The sequence below is a fragment of the Xiphias gladius genome, chromosome 23, assembly GCF_016859285.1.
Source record: "Xiphias gladius isolate SHS-SW01 ecotype Sanya breed wild chromosome 23, ASM1685928v1, whole genome shotgun sequence".
Classification (NCBI taxonomy): domain Eukaryota; kingdom Metazoa; phylum Chordata; class Actinopteri; order Istiophoriformes; family Xiphiidae; genus Xiphias; species Xiphias gladius.
Window position 1 is genome coordinate 19,400,017 of NC_053422.1, and position 16,956 is coordinate 19,416,972.

The 16,956-nt window shown below is 42.7% G+C and overlaps 1 protein-coding gene across 5 annotated transcripts in view; it reads left to right on the top strand.

Moving 5' to 3' along the window:
- unc5a (unc-5 netrin receptor A) overlaps positions 1-15,041 on the top strand; it is a 132,137-nt gene extending 117,096 nt beyond the window's left edge. For all 5 annotated transcript variants that reach the window (XM_040119726.1, XM_040119721.1, XM_040119723.1 and 2 more), the window contains 5 exons: positions 1,913-2,146; positions 9,359-9,508; positions 11,323-11,487; positions 11,645-11,823; positions 13,971-15,041. In XM_040119726.1, the coding sequence (XP_039975660.1) occupies positions 1,913-2,146; positions 9,359-9,508; positions 11,323-11,487; positions 11,645-11,823; positions 13,971-14,136 (894 nt within the window). In that variant the 3' untranslated portion in view covers positions 14,137-15,041. The remainder of the gene's footprint in view (positions 1-1,912; positions 2,147-9,358; positions 9,509-11,322; positions 11,488-11,644; positions 11,824-13,970) is intronic.
- The last annotated feature ends 1,915 nt before the right edge of the window (positions 15,042-16,956 follow it).

Here is a 16,956-nt window from a genome sequence, read left to right on the forward strand (position 1 = left end):
AGGTAGTTCTGGCCCAGCACTCATCCACTCTGTAGGGTTTAAATTATATTGACCATCAGGTGTTTTCTCATCGGGCTGAATCAAAAGCCTGGAAGCTCTGTCTCTCTCCTGCTCAAGAGTTGCTAGGCAACATGTTTCTCAAAACAGAAATTCTCTAAGCAAATTACTGATCCTCAAAGTACTCTTCTGAGAGCTCCTTGACTAGTTTTGACCACTGCTTCCAATTACAGAGTTCACTCCCCATTTTTCTGTCCATGAAATTTGAAAGTAACCAGAACTGCTGGACTCCAATATGATAGAGTTGGAAAGAACCTTTGGTACACACACACACACACACACACACACACACACACACACACACACACAAACAAACACAGTTTGAGGCAGTATACCCATCTCAACAATCCAGAGAGATTGGAAAGGGTGCTTGTGGGCTTTGGAGTGTTAGTAGGTCTTCTTTCATGTTTGATATTGTGCATAAATTATTCAGCCTCCCCGTGTGTGGCGGCGGTGGGGTGTCTGTGGGATGGATTGGCCTGTCTGAGGCAGAGGTTAGACCAGCACTTTTAATCATCGGCTGGACCAAATATAGCCCGACAGCCTGACTACGTGGCTACCAAAGGAAAAAGTGCCAGGTGGAAGAGAGAATGAGAGTGGAATGGTAATGTCGATTTAGAGGAATGATTAGAAAGAGTGGGAAATTGGAAATATGGCTCAGGAAAGAAGAGAGAGACAAAGAGAGATGGTGAAAATGGACATGCAGAACTAGGAGGAGTAGGAGAAATTAATTGCTTTTAGAATGAGTGCTCAGTGTTGTAATTGAGCCACCTCACTCTCTGCTCCACTTTGAAGAAATATTAAGATGATGAAAAAGTGAGACTCCATTGTGGTTGCATAGCAAATGAATTGTGTCAATACTAATTCTATTGATGTAGATGGTGTCTGGTTGAATCGATCCTAGAGGGACTCGCTGGGCATTTGGCAGGCAGAATGCTCTCTTCAGCTTGATTGGCTAATGGGAAGAGTCAGTCAACTGGCATGATGGGATTTTAGAGAAAATGTTGTCACCTTGGGTCCAATTTGTCCCCATCAAATTAGCCTTGAGAGCAGCAGAATTATCTCATAAAACTATCCCGTACTGTGATGGGATGGGATATTTTAGCAAGTCTGTCATTTTTATTAGAAATGCAGTTGTGGTACAGCACTTCAGCTCTGTAACAAAGCAAGAAAAACATGGGATGTCGCTTCTCTGACATGTGTAAATATATCCCTTTTTTTGTCCTTTGTAAATTACAGTGCCAATTAGTTCATGGTCCTGCCTGGTAGCATGTTTTTGTAACACTCTTAAACCACAATCAGACAACAATGTTGTTTTGTAGATCAATTGGCAAGTTGTTTTCACCTTTCTTAACAAATCTCAAAGGCCCAAGGAAATTCCAGAAATCCCAATAACCCGATACTTACTGCACCTCCACACACTTTCTTTCTCCAGAATCATCTATTCATGCCAGGAATCTATTCATGTCTCCTTTCATGTCAATTGAGAACCTTGTTCATGCATTATTAAGTAAATTGATGGTGTTCTATAGGATGTGTGTCTTTGTATGAGGAAATTTGTCTTTAAAGGGAATTTGAAGCAAGCAAAAAGTATTCCCTTTTTTCGTGATCTAAATTGTTACCCAAACACTTATGTAACATTACCTTAAAGACCTTTAGCTTTGATGTTACTTTTCCCACACAGCAGGAAGAATAGAGTTTGGGGCCTTGCTACTGCACCAAACTACTTCCATAACAACCTTTTTACGAACACACAGCCACACATAAACACATCAGGTACCCTTCCCTCCTACAGAAACTGGGTGCTTGACCTTCAAGAACCTTGTTTTTTTTTTCTGTGTCTCGCCTACTCCAGGACGTCCTGCTGATGGGGGAGGAGCTGGTGTCGGAGCCCTATTACTGCCAGCTTGAGGCTGAGACTTGCCGGCTGTTCTCTGAGCAGCTGGGCACCTTCGCCCTGGTGGGAGAGTCCCTGCACATGGGTGCTGCCAAGCGCCTGAGGCTGGTGCTCTTCTCCGATGCATACTGTTCAACACTGGAGTACAACATCAGGGTGTACTGCATGGATGACACGCAGGACGTCTTCAAGGTAAATGGTGACAAATGTAGTGTTGCCTGTTATTCTGTTTGGCTGCCAGTTTCACAGGCCTGAGATTGCACGGATCGGTTGGTTTCGCATCAGCTGAGTAATAGGTAGACTATTATGTGTAATAGCATTGTCTGTCACATTGGAAGGTTAGTAGGAATCGGTGCAGACATGTAGGAGTTAGGCATAGCCATGGTAAATTGAACAATATTGCGGGCTTGATTACACCATGTGCAGTTCAAGAATGTGTGATTTGTAAAGCTGATGTTCCCCCTGAGTCTGTTGAAACAATGCATATGTCCAGGTTAATCATGGTATACTGTACAATTTCTGTGTGTTTTTGTGTGCATGCCTACAGAGACGTTTCATTCCTTTGATTCTATCAGCGGTTTTGCTTGGCTGCCGTGGGCCAAGAAGTTTCCCATCACTTTGTTCAACAGCATATTTTGCTTTTCTTTTTTGCTCTCCACATGGACAGAGTATAATCAAGCACTAATGCCTTCCTCCCTCCCCCGAGGACTGCCTCTGAGTAGCCTGTTAAGATTTCATTTGCATGGTTAATTAGTAAATTAAAAGGAGAGCCCGTCCCAATCTTTTCCCAGCAACCCCCGTGCTCTTTCTCTTTCTCTCCGCACCTCTCTCTCTCCAAGCTTTTCCTCTTCATCTGACACCACCCACAGCCACAAGTGCCACTTCCCACTCAAGTCCACTTTTGCCAGCTGTAATGGCTGACCTCCTTGCAGGAGTTCACCGCCATGCACAATCTATTGAGGGCTGTGGGACATAAACCTCAGGCTGAAATTAGCACTCTCGCATTCAGGGAGCTGAAGATGAGATGAGAACTGTGCACAGGCTCTAGCTTTGGGGTGGGAATTACCGAAACCTCCTAGCTTACATCCGTCTTTTTGTGGCTCAGTTCTGCTCTTGCTGCTATCTTTCTCTGTTCCTGACAGCTATTTCAGGATAGCAGGAGTGTTCAGGGAAATTGCTGGCTAATATTCAGCTGTGTTCAAGTGTAGGAATAAATGTTAAACGTAGCATAAATGAGGTAAAGACTGTACAAGGGGTTTGTTGTTTTGTTGGTTTTGTTGGGTACTTTCTATCAGAGCAGACCTAATGATAAGGCTCTCTTTATATATTCAGATCATTGGATGACCCAGTGATGTTTTGCTGCAGTGTGACTGTTGAAATGACCTTGTGTGTCCTGTGCTGGTTGTAGGAAGGCTGCTGGTGCACAAAAACTCTTTCTCTCTCTCTGTCTCTCCCGCTGGCTAGCTCTTTCTCAGCTATCCTCCTGCTCTCTTAGCCAGGAAAAGGACATCTGAGCTTGTTGACTCCAGGACTTGTGCTGCCATCCTCTGTGGCTCCCTCGACGCCCTTGAGTGCATTAGCTCCTTGTCTCTCGCACAACCTGGTCCTGTGGTAAGCCACGGCGTCTCCGGGGTTTTGTAGTTTTTAGTGAGTGATTTAGAACGTGGCCCACACTGTTTAGTAATCTCGACTTCACACTGCTTCTTGGTGCTATTACGGAAGGAGCAGTTCGTTTAGCAAGTACATTAACCACTTTGAGTGGAGATTAAACTTCCCTGGAGAGGTTCAGCCTAATCACTAATCACTATCTTTAAAATGCACCATTTATGATTAGACTTTTACTATGACTACCATTAGAGTTAATTGTAGTGTGTAACAGTGGTGGAGTAGTAGTAGGTGGTACAGTGGAGTAGCACAGCAGCATTTTTATTTGTTTTATTTCTTTTGTGTAGATGTACAGTACACCTTCAGCACATGTGAATTTTATGACAGCACTCACAGCCTGCTAAGGCACTGTGCCTCTTTTTTCAGACAAGAAGTCAACTTTCCATGCATTGAACAGGCTGTACTTTTGATGGGGGATGAAAAACACCGAACAGAAAAGGCACTTCCGTGCTGTTCAGTGGCAGGAGGAACTTGAGGTTTTCTCTCTAGTCCCATTGCTAGCTGTCAGTCTGCTTTGACAAACCTCCATCAGCAAGACTGACAGATACACACACCCACAAACACAGGCACACATTCATGCACGCTGCACCATGCAATCTCTTATCTCCCAATTACAGCAGATTAGAACCAATGTTATTGTCTTTGATCCTAAGTGTGCGGGAGCTCTAGGGAAACAGTGACATTTCCGTCTGATGCTTGCCGTATGTTAGAAGGGCTCTGCTGGGACCAATTAAGTTAATATTTAATGTGTGTCCCACTCTTGATGGGCCCAGCCAAGGCTGGCACAGCAGCAGAGGAGACAGGATCGGCGTTCGGTAGCGCCCTCACTGTGCACTCGGTTGTTCCCAGCTAGACCTATGGGATAGCATCACTGATGTTCTGCCATCCCACTACTGATTGAAACACCTGCTGCGAACCAAGCCTCCGACTCGGTACAGATATAGACCTAACACCAACATCTAATTGAACTGGAGGGGTGCCAACAAAAGTGTCTTTTTAGGATAGGAATATGATGCAGCTATTTTTTTTCTATTTAGCTGTGATATTCAGAATCTGTCAGCTTTTGGAATGGAGGATAAAGTACTCAATATGAGTTCCACTGTGCATAATCCACATTTGAATAGTGGAACAGTAACAAAATATTTTTCTGCTTATTGACAGTTTAACCAAATGTTCTTCCTTTAGACCCACACGTCTGTGTTTTGTAAGGGTAGTGTTGTTGTACTGTTAAAAAAAGTCAGTTTTCTGTAGAGAGGGTAGACTCGGCTACTTTGTGGTTAGTGCTAGTAAGCGAAATGATAGCATGCCAACATAGTAAACTACCATGGTGAACACGGTAAACATTACACCTGTGTAACATCATCACCATTTAGCTCAATGCACTGCTATAGCTATAAAGTACAGCCTGACGTATCGGCTAGCATGGCTGTAGACTCTTAGTCTTGTTAAATCATCTTTCTTATGAGTTTAAAGTCACATTTAATGGCCAGAAATTTCTCAAATCCTCAATGTGGGCTCAGATGGCAAAAAAACGTTAGAGCTGACTCCCTTTGTACTCTCGCATTGTATTTCAGATGACAGAATTTACACTTTTGTCAATATTCATGTAATGAGGCCGATACATTCAGCTTTTTGTCTCTTGATTGTAAAAATGTATGTTCCAGTGTTAAATGGCTGCTTAATTGATGTCTCACTGGTTAAATAGTGGCTCCCGGATTCTTTTGTACAGTGTTTGACCTCATGCTATTAGTCTTATTTGCGTTTAAAAGGACTCATAAACTGTGTATGTGCTCCCACTATGACATTTACTTGCTAGCTCCTGAGCAGCAAGCTACATTTAAGCGGAAACTTTTGCTTCTTTCTATCAGAGTAGACTGGCATGTACGTAGTGCAACACAAACAGCACTTGTGATCCCTCCATCAGAATAGTTACTGACGAGGAATTCTCGGAAAAAACCGAAGAGCATAGCCCAGTAATTGGTGGCATTAAGTTAAACAAGACAGTCAGCTTTATCACTGTGCCCAGCTGAGAAATTGTTTCCATATTATATTTCTGTGTTCCCGTGTGCTGTTTTCTCCTGTACTGCTCTGTTATTTATCAGACAGAATGTGCATCTTTTCCCTAGCAAACACAGTCCCCATTTATAACTCAGCAGACAAGTCCCTTCTATTTGTAGTTATTAATCAGAGTTGACTGTAGCGGGCACGGCCACTGGAGCTCAGACTGATAGACTCTCAGTCAGAGAGGAAAAGCCTGTCACATCCTGCTGACAAATACACAGATTTATGGAGCCCACATAGCCAGGCTACTCTCTATAAACAAATGCATTTGCCTGAAAAGAGCAGCTCTGAAAATGGATCATCGCTATGAATGCACATTTTTAAACACATGAGGACACGACATTGCTAAGAGTAGAGAGGCGAGGACGAGTTTATGAGAATATTAAAGCCTGTGTATCGCTCTGTGTTTCAGATGACACATAGTTTGACCAATTAACCGATCAAACGTTTGTTATAATCCCTGTCAGGGCCAGTTAACTTAATCAGTTTATTACACACCACGCCAGAACAATAGAAGACCAAATGTAAGAGCTTGACCTTGCTCTAAGGAAAGTAGAATATTTTAATCTGTAGCTTTGAACCAGTCCAGTTTTATTTATATCTATATACACTGTAAATAGGCCTCTGCTAATACTTTTATATGTTTAGAGGTTGTTTCTCTCCTGCATCTGACGGCTGGTTGTTTTTGTTTGGTGCAGTCACTAACCTCTTTCTGTCAGCACAAGCCCAAAGAGATTAGCTGTGTGAGTGTCTCTTGTTTCCCGGTGGAGCACGTCCCTAGTCCATCACAGTCCCAGCTGTGGTCCAAGCCGAGAGGATGAGGGGATGGGTGAGGAGAGGGGTGGGAGAGTAGAGTGAGGGTGGGAAGGGGGCTCAAGTCATAGAAAACTGTGGCCATGATTGCAGTAATCCTGTTATCTCTCCTGCTAAAGCTGGCCACTCTAGTGACCTGGAGACACAAATGTTAAGCTGCCCCTGTCTCTCTTCTCTCTTGCTCTTGCTCTTTTCACTCCTCCCTACTCTCTCTCACTCTCTTTAGCCAGCCTCATTGAATGTCAGGGGGTGGTCTTGGCTCTGCCTGACTCTAAATTCACAGTCTTCACACACACCACAGGCTATCTCGAATTCCGTCAGAACAAAAGGGGTTTTTCTCCTGCAGTACTTGAACTTCTCGCCCATCTCATGCATCTCAATGTTTCTACCGTTGTACAGGGTCAGGGTGTCTAAGAGAAACTGCTCTTCTCATCATAACTGAATGGAAACACAAATTTGGCTCCCAGTTTATGATTAATATGTGATTTGGTAAACCCATTCAAAACCTTGCATTGTGTTCCCCCAGAAAGAGTAAATAATATGGTCAAATTTAGCTTCTCATCTATTAGCTCGCTCAGACTGTCATTTGTTAACAGGATAATGGGGCGTAAAGAGGGCCATTATTCTCTCAGTTCAGAACATATGCTGAAATCCTGTGCAAAAACACACTCTAACACACACACAAACACACACTCACAGGCACTAAGGCACACACAAACAATATACCATCAAGAAAGTGTCATTTGAGAGTGAGGACATGTGCACACTGTAAAGGAGCAAGTGTATCATCCCATGTTGTGTATTTTCCCCTCAGTAAGCTCAGTCTCCCTGTCAAGTAGCAGGAGTACAATGTCCTAGACCCTGTTTGATTGTAATCCTGCCGTGTCAGCCTTGAACCTGACAAACTGCTAGACAGGCGAGTTAGTATTCATTTTAGTAGCTAGATGTTGATAATAAGATAATTGACATTCTGCACTCTTTCTCTTGCTAGCAGGCCTATAGATCTGCTGCTATAGGTCAAAGACCCGATCAAAGTCCACGAGCCCCAATTTGCAATGCTAATGGCCCCCAACAAATAATTGTGCTTAAGAACTGTGTTAAATGAACCCCTCTGGAAGCCCTTATAATGTGCCTTTTGTCTGCGTGAGACATAATAGCAGAGGGCTTTTAATTCTGTGGAGAATGCACTGCCTCCTGTTATTAACTCATTAGACCTCAACGCTTTGATTCAGAGCCTTTGTCTGACCTTCTCTCTCTGAGTAAGTGGGCTGGGTAACATCACAAGGCTCCAGCGTCGCAGTACAGTAGGGAGATTATTCCAGCTAGCCACATGCGGTCAGATCATTGTACTACTTTAATGTTTTGTGGCATTTGGTTGAAAAGAATAAACCAAATGTAAATGCAGAAAATCGGGATTGATGATCACAGGGGGCATAATATTCATGTTAACAAGGAGATAAGCACTAAGCAAACAAGGAAATTAGCAATGCGCTGAGCAAACAGAAATTCAATTCTCTGTCTGAACCAAAAAGTGCTCATTCAGTGAAGGAGAGAGCACATCGAATAACAAAAGCAGGTAGAGATTCCAAATGGATAATTAACAGCTTCCTTTCCATTATAATTGGAAGCAGTTCTAGCCCATTCCTGTGAAAGAGGGCAGAAAATTGAATCAGTGTTGTGCAGATAGAAATTACTGCCATTCTCCACCTTAATTAGATGTCTATGCTGAAATCATACCATGGGCAACCATGCTGGCATGCAGCGCTCAACATATGGCCGCTATCTATACACACATCTCTCTTGGAGCAGTTGTCTTTGAGATATGTCTCCTAGACTCCAAGGCAAATTCTGGCTGGCTGTTTCCCCTCTGCTGCCATCTTGCTTCCCTCCTCACACAGATTAAAAATAACATATCTTGTTTCAGAGGTCTGCTCACACTACTAATTTCAGAGGTCTGTTTTTCTCTGTTGTCATATGCTCATCTGATTGGAGTGTGAGGTTGCACATGTGAACACCATCCAAAGCACTGGATTCTTGTGGACTCATTCTGCGTATGGCATCCAGCTCAAAATGAAGTGATAGATCAGAGGAAAATGCGGCGGATATTGTCATCCCATTCCAGATGGTCATTTGGATGGCAACAAATGGTCCAGTGAGCAAGTCCCACAGAGATTAAAATATTAAGCATGCATTTACAAATCTCTCCTGGCACAAAAACAAAAATGAAATTAAGGAGATTCACCATGCGAGAACAATGAGCAGTTGACTAATGGCTCGTTCACTGACTTCATCACAGCCCAGGTAGCTGGTAGGCCAGAATGGCTGCCATATTTGCATGCTAATGCAGCTGCTGAAAGCTGGGCGCACACACACTGAGGCAAGGGATCAACCTTGTGGTGACATTAAAGCATTGAGGACAAGTTGGTCCAGCTTGCTGGGGCTGTATGCAGGGACCCGATCTTCCTGTCCTAAGATGCACTATACTCCTGTCTCACGCTCATGCTGTGTTTCTGTCGAATGTGTGTGTATGTGTGAGCAAGCAAGACTTCCTGTGTGTGTGTGTGTGTGTGTGTGTGTGTGTGCGCGCGTTCATTGGTTTGAGTCAAATTCTTTGTATGTCCCCACCATCCATCCATCCATTTCTTGACGTGTATTTTTTTTACTTCTGCCTGTGTGTGTGCAGACAACTTCTTTTTTCAAGCTGTACAAATTTGTGTGTGACTGATCCACCATAACAAGTGTACACAGGAAACCTACACAGTTATGGATTGTTTTGCACATTTTCACTTACCTCTGTGACTGTGATGGTAAATGTGTTTCCTCTGAGCTCTGACGCCTCTCCCCTCCCTGCCTCTCTTTCATCAGGAGGTGATGCAGATGGAACGGCAGCTCGGGGGTCGGCTGATTGACGAGCCTCACATCCTGCTTTTCAAAGACAGCTACCACAACCTGCGCCTGTCCATCCATGACATGCCCCAGGCGCACTGGAGGAGCAAGCTGCTAGCCGGCTACCAGGTGTGTTGGGTGGCCGTGGGGGCCGCAGGGGCAGGGAGTGACTCCATATCAGAGCGGGAGCACAGATGTAATACAAGTGCCTGGCTGAATCTGTCAAATTTGTGTATTTAGCTGTTACAGGGCTTTCTCACGTGTGTCTTTGTATACTCAATTTAAAATGTATTTTGTCGTCAGTAATTTTTAAAATGGCCATGCAGTGAAATTAAAGAGGAATGGAGTATGTGTTGGCAGGAGCGACGTTACTGAGTAATCAAAAGTTCTTCAGGAGCAACTTTTTATTGTTAATGAGGGTTCATGGTCTAATCGTCTCTGGAAAGTTGTTTTAATTTTAGTTGGTTCAGAGTTTTAATTATGTTTTGGTTTGGCTCCAGTTGATCACTTTAAAGATTCACACAAAGGAGTATTTTTCAGTCTGTTACTGCAGGACTCCTCTGTCCGATAACCCTTCCGATTTTGGCACCGTGTGCGACTTTAAGCCATGTGTTGGAGTCGAGGGAATCTTTTGGGTGTGTGTGCACCTCTGTAGATAGTATACATGGTGTATACGTATGCATATTGGACCTGGGGCGTGTGCACTAACCCCGAGCTGCAATCTGATTGATTATCCTTGCTTCCTCCTCTCTCGAAGGGAGCACAGATGAAATGTAGAGCAGTATGTAAATATCTGGAACTTCACAACTTGAATCTTGGAATCGCTCCACCTCTACTGCACTCCCCACACCTGCGTAGCCCACTGCACTGCAGCCCAGCGACGAAGACACAAGGGCTGTTCAAAGAGGACTGGAAAATGTTCTGGCTGTAACTATGTAAGCACTGAGCACCAGGTCCCCAAAGAGGACACACAGGCTGTGCCAAGCAAGCAGCAGCAGCAACAATGCACCAAGAACAGAGGCTTATTCCTCTGGACTGTGCCTGTTCATTTGGAAGTGTTATTTGCCTCTCAGCAGTGCGGTCAGAAAAGGCCTTTAGTCTCCCTGGGGCCCCTTGAAGACTTTTGTGAGTTTCAGCCAGCCTCCCTGCGTAGCATGTCTGCCTGGGTAACAGTGCCTCCCTTTGGTTAGCAGGATGAACTGCAGCCCCACTTCACTCTCAAACTGAGTTCTTGTCAGCTGTTGAACCGAGGGTGAAGTGAGGAGTTAGTGCATGCTGTTTTTTGTTTTTTTTCTTTTTCAGAGTTACCTCTCTGTTTCTCTTGGGGTATGCAAATAAGACATGAATATAGAGCAACAGCAAAGATGTAGAAATTTACAGCCCTGAATAAATCTACCAAACACTTCTGTTCAGAAGCTGGGGCTGTAGGGTTGTAGTACTCAAACCTATTATGCATACATATATAGTAGAGGTGGGATGTTTGAGCTTGTACACTATCAGCATCATTTGTAGCCCTGCCCAGAATTGCACAACGTGAACATACCTGCAGAGAGAGGGTGAATCAACTGAAAAGTCATGAATAGAAAATATTTCCCATGCCAGAGATATACTGTAGATACGGTGTGTTGTCTCTCAAATATCTAGGTTGCAGATGGTCAGACAGCTGTTAACTCCCTATCAATAACAGCACATCATTTCCCTTAAACTTACCTAAGTGTTGTCAGTCTGCCGCCTCAGATATATTTAGCCATTTTCAGCTAACAATGACAGCTTATGTCAGTGTAATTAATGATGATCTTGTTGTATTCTAGGCAGGCGGCCCTGTTGTGGCGTGTTGCACACATGCAGTTCTGACTGTGCCGCTGCGTTGCTCTTCGTTTGTGTGTGTGTGTGTGTGTGTGTGTGTGTGTGTGTGTGTGTTGTGCCGCGTGTTTTTTCTGCAGGAGATCCCGTTCTACCACATCTGGAACGGTTCCCAGCGGTACCTGCACTGCACGTTCACTCTGGAGCGGCTCAGCCTCAGCACCTGTGAGCTCACCTGCCAGCTGTGTGTGTGGCAGGTGGAGGGGGAGGGACAGAGCTTTAGCCTCGACTTTAACATTGCCAAGGTAACGTAGCATAACTACTCCCTTAGAAGCTGCAACTGACTATGCAGCCACCATTATTCAGCATTTTCATATCTTCATAAAGGAATTGCTTTTATGCTGTGCTGAGAAAAAGGTGGGTTTTCTGAAAGCTGTGCTTTACGGCTCTCGTTCCTACCAGGACACCCGAGCTTTGGACTCTGAGTTTCTGTTAATGGACAGTAACGCCACAGCCCTGGCAGGGCCCAGCGCCTTTCAGATCCCGTACCTCATCAGGCAGAAGATCTGCAGCAGCCTGGATGCCCCCTGTCCCAACGGAGCTGACTGGAGAATGCTAGCACAAAGACTTAAACTTGAGAGGTAAATACCAACTGTGCAATACCATACCGCCTTATCTGATCACTGATTGCTGGAGCACGCCGGAACAGCCGGCTTACACAAAAGCTCTTAAGAGATGCAGCAGCACCTCATTTATCCAAACCCCCTTGAGAATAGAAGTTGCACAGCAGTATATTTACAATACTTGTACTTACAGCTTGTCTAAAATAATGAAGATGCAATCCCACTGATTGTGAAGGTTCATACTAATGTAGAGGTTAACACATTACTATGAAATTCCAGCAATTTTAAACAATCAGTGTAAAGTGCATCACCACAGTTAAGTGTTTTCCGAAAGCTCGGCTAAACAAGGTTCTGCTTTGGCAAACTAATCCTTGGACACAAGTAACATTACAGGATTAATGTGGACTTGATGGATACAGCTATCATTTCTGTAAGAAAACATGACCCCCCTCTTCCCTTTTTTCCTCGGGAACAGGTAAGCGGCTTAAAGTCTGCAGCTAAACTTTTACCTGCTATGTTCTGCTTTACACTTGTAATTGGAAAGGTAGCGAGCTAGTCGCCCATCAGCAGCAAAAAAAAAGAAAAAAAAAAAAGAGATGGAATAGGCTTGGATCTGTGCCGACCTCAGACCAATTCGCTCTCACAGTAACTGTACTTTATCATTGGAGTACCTGTAACAGAACGGAGCACGTCATTGATCCCTTATCCTCTAATTTAATTTCTACTTTGTAAGGAAATCAAATAGGTACACTTAATTTGTCTCATCAACTTTATTTACCCCAATTAATCACAAACTTGAATTGATGCACTACAGGTTTAATTAGCAGTGTTTTGCCCAACATGATCAATTCTCATTTAGGCTTCAGGAAGAAACAACTGCTGTTTTGTTTGATCTGTCCTCAACGTTTTCCTGAAAAGGCAGCAGCTCCTTTGCTTTCTGTCCCGCTGTATTTCTGTGTTTGTTCCTGTGTGTGTAAAGCGTTCAGACCGAGTGGAACGGGACCAATCTATAAAACTTAAAAATGCCAAGAACCTTTTATTTGATCTTTTTCTCCCAAGACTCTGCAAATGGCAGTGTCTGAGCCATACAAGATAAGCTCGTGTTTCACACAGCGAGGTGAATAAGTAGGGTTGACACGTCAGACGCTAAGCTCTGTCTTTTTTTTTATCTGAATAATGACACAGAGGTTCATTCCCAGATCAATTTTTTGACCAACACTTCTGTTTGCCGTTGCTCTGCTGATGCAGAGGGAAGGCTGTGCACTATAAATCCAATTGACTCAAAATAGCAGAGTGACACTGTGTTCTCCGCATGTGTACTGCCAAAGCAGCCACGTGTTTATAACCATCACAGAATGCTTCACTAGGCAAACAGAAGATACGAGGAAGTGATGGACTCTGTCTGACCTTTCTCAAGGTGAAAAGGACTTGGTGGCGTTTTGAGCTGTCTCAGCCCCTCCCGCCCAGCGAAAAACACTCACACAGCACAATGCCCCTTAGTGCCAAGAATTTACGCTGTTCTCTTTTTTCCTAAAGTCATGTGTGCTCTACATAACAGTTAAGGCCCCAGACATTTGGAAAACAGAAAAAAGCCATTAAATCAAACAAACATCTTCGGGTACCATGGAGGATCAAGTCCCACTCAACATCAAATATACAGCTGGCTGGGGCCACTGCTTTGTTGTCATTGATTGGGTTTGATCGTAAAGGTTCTGCTCCTAAAATGGAACAGGTCACTTCCGACTTGACTGTGAAAGTCCATATAGGATTTACAATATGGGATTTAGGGCCAATTTCAACATCAAATAGAGAGGAGCGAGGCTTGTGCTGTTAAGCTTCAAATAAAAATTTCCAGAGATTTTGTATTTGATGGCAGCTTGAAGATCTAGACTGTTCTTATACCTTTCATCATTTTTATACTTAGTGCTCCAACGCAGCATATCGGGATGTAGCAATATAACACAATAAAACTTGACATTGACCGAGTTACAAGAAGCAGCAGTACAATAAAATACCAGCTGAAGAGGTTTTCTTGAGACTCTGTTGGTGGAGAGAAAATGAGAGACTGTCCGTTTTGTTGTGTGCACACGCTTGATTTAATAAAAAAAATGTCTCATTTTCCCTGGCTGTTATTTTTGTGCTCTGCTCTCTCCTCCTCTGTGCAGACACATGAGTTTCTTTGCATCCAAAGCGAGCCCAACCTCTGTGATCCTGGACCTGTGGGAGGCACAACATTTCCACAGCGGCAACATCAACCAACTGGCCACGGTCATGGCTGACATTGGCAAACAAGAAGCCATGATATTCCTGGTCTCTGATGGCGAGTGCTAACCCAGAAAAGGGGGAAAGACTGGTGTAGAGGCAAAGTACACAACACAAGAACAACACAAAAAAATGCCCCAACAATATCCGCAGCAGGAATCAAAGAGCAGAGCTGTCCCAATGTCCCTCTTCTTTACTTTAGAAGATAGTGAAGGGTTTGTGAAGGATTGAGTCCTTATTTCCCTTGGAACACAGTAAAAATCTTTAAATGACAAACCAAAAGAGGGAAAAGGTAGACTTTAAGTGTGTGGGGAAACCTATTCATGAAGTCAGTAAAGAAAATACCCTTTATTTTCCATCAAAGATTGAAGTTAAATGAGTCCACACCCTGGTTCTACTTTAAAGATCACATTAAATTAACTTCATGCATTTTATACAAGTAAGCCATTTATGGCTAACAAGGAGCAATATGCAAACAAAATGCTATTACTAATGTCTAATAGTGCAAAATTCAATGAAAATGTTTTTAACTTAAGTTACGTGTTAAATATTAAATAAAAGGGATGTGACAAATAGTGCCAGTCATTTCAGGTTCAAGAGAACAGGCGACATATGCAATTGGCAGGTTTGTTATGACATTATCTCAAACTGAACACATTTTTCGACGAGGTCATCAGGGTCTGTGAACATCCCCTCCCGTCCACTCCCAAACCCAGTGACACTGTATAGATGGACGTCTCCTTTGTGTCATTATCTGATTCTTAAAACACGCGCACTCACACAGGCGGCTTGTAGCACATCCTGGACTTGCAGGTTTAAAACAAGATTGTATGTCAGAGCCCCGAAAATCTGTCTCATCTTGTTTGTGTGTTTTTTGGTCCAGCCTGTATCACTACTGTGAATGTAACATCTTGACATCTCGATTCAGCGAGACGCTTCGCAGCTTTCCTGCTTTTAAATCGATATATGTGGGGTTTGGGTTCCTTGAACTTTTTTTTTTTTTTTTTTTTTTTTAAAGGGAGGAGTGAGTAACATCTTCTCTAAAGTCATATTTCAGAAGCCATTTCTATTTAAAGCCAGTGATTTTGATCCATCCAGTTTATTTCAGGTCTTCCCCAGTAGTTTATCATTGCATTTTTTTCAGTTTCAAATTCCACAGCTAATGATGGAGCCATAGGCCCGAAAGGCGTTCCAGCTGCATATATGTGAACACTGAATGTCGTCAAAACTCATTTCTAAAATGACATTTTCCCCTTGATCACATTAATTCTGTAGAAGAAAAGATGTGAAACATAAAAACATGGCCAAAAGGGTTATTATCCCATATGAATAATGCAGAGCACTTTCCCACAGAAAATCTGACAAATTCCTCAAAATCTTTACCAGATTAGTCATGTGGAAAGGGTAATCGTGCAGCTTTGTTTTTTATAATTCATAAAGCAATGTTGGTGGGAATTTTATATTTGCTGTGTGGTAAATAGTATTTCCACATCAGAGAATTGCCTGTCTCTCAGAAGGTTAAGAGTGGCTTATTCATATTGTCACGCCTCTGCGCATAAAAGATGCTTTGAAAGGGTTTTTTCTTTTCTTGTCATTTCCTGCCAGCATGGCAAAAATGATCCAGTAGACTCATGAAACAAACCATTAACTGCAACTACGCATTTGCTTATTTTTATGTTTTGCCACTTTGCATTAATTTGCAGTTATTACTTTTTTTTAGTAATGGATCTGTCAAGTCAGGCAACATAACAGAGTATCTTTGAAGTCCACTGATTCAGTAATTACAGTATACTTTGAAAAGGTGTCAGCAATCCCAAATTAGCCATAGTTCTCTCTACGTCTGCCTCAGGGTTGCATGTGAAGTTGTCTGTTAAAAGTTGTAAGAGCCCTTGTCATTAAATCCCCCTCTTACTCAAACAGCTAGCAAAGCCCATCCTACCAGCTCCTGTGGCTTCAACCTTCAACACTGACTGGAGCCTCTATTATGATTGTCAGATATTTGGAATGTATACTTATGTTTCCTTGTATTGGGGGTGGGGGGGTATTTCTTTCCTCTGTTTCCTTTTTCAGGTCTTAGAAGTTCCTTTGTTTTTAATTTGGCATCTCAGCACCTGTTAACTCCTTAAGCTTCTCTTTCATCACATTAAACACGCCTCCTCTTGACCAACATTTTTTACAAAATCGCTGGATTATTTGATGTAGTGATGCCATGAAATAAAATTTTTACTTTTTTTATTAGCATTACAAAACCCTTGAATCAAGCCCCTTTCAGATCAAATGTTGATACCACCTTAAAATGAATCTTAAATGGATCATCGTCAAGTGTAATATGTAAATAATTTTTCTATACCAGCCGTGTGCTGTCACTTTGCATACTGTATATCAGCAGAATTGGTAACCAAAGTTTTATGAATATCATTTGAGGCCACTACATCCTCATAGTGTATCCATTCGAATATTGTTTCAGCATTGTTTTACTTGCGGCTAGAGTAGAATAAGTCAGAGTTGTTGTCTCTTCTAAACTGCGGACTTCAAGTCCAAATCATTACTTTATCTCAATTCCTCGCTCTCGTCTTTGATTCAAATTAATGCTGTTCAAGCAGTAATGTGTGTCACTTTATTTTATCACTTTGTAAAGAAATGTAAATTATATTTTAATATAAAGCCAAAAAAAAAACAAAAAACACTTAACTGGCGCAGCATTTGTCAAGTCTAAACCGTGACGTGTTTGCCTATATACTGTTCTTTGGCGATCTAGCAGTGAAGACTTTTTGCAGTGTTAAGGGTTTTACAGGAGTTTCTATACATATTTAGTTTGTCCTTACACATTGCAAACGTCTCCCTGATTATTTCTCTAACTGTAAGCATTTAAGTACAAGGTGGAAACAG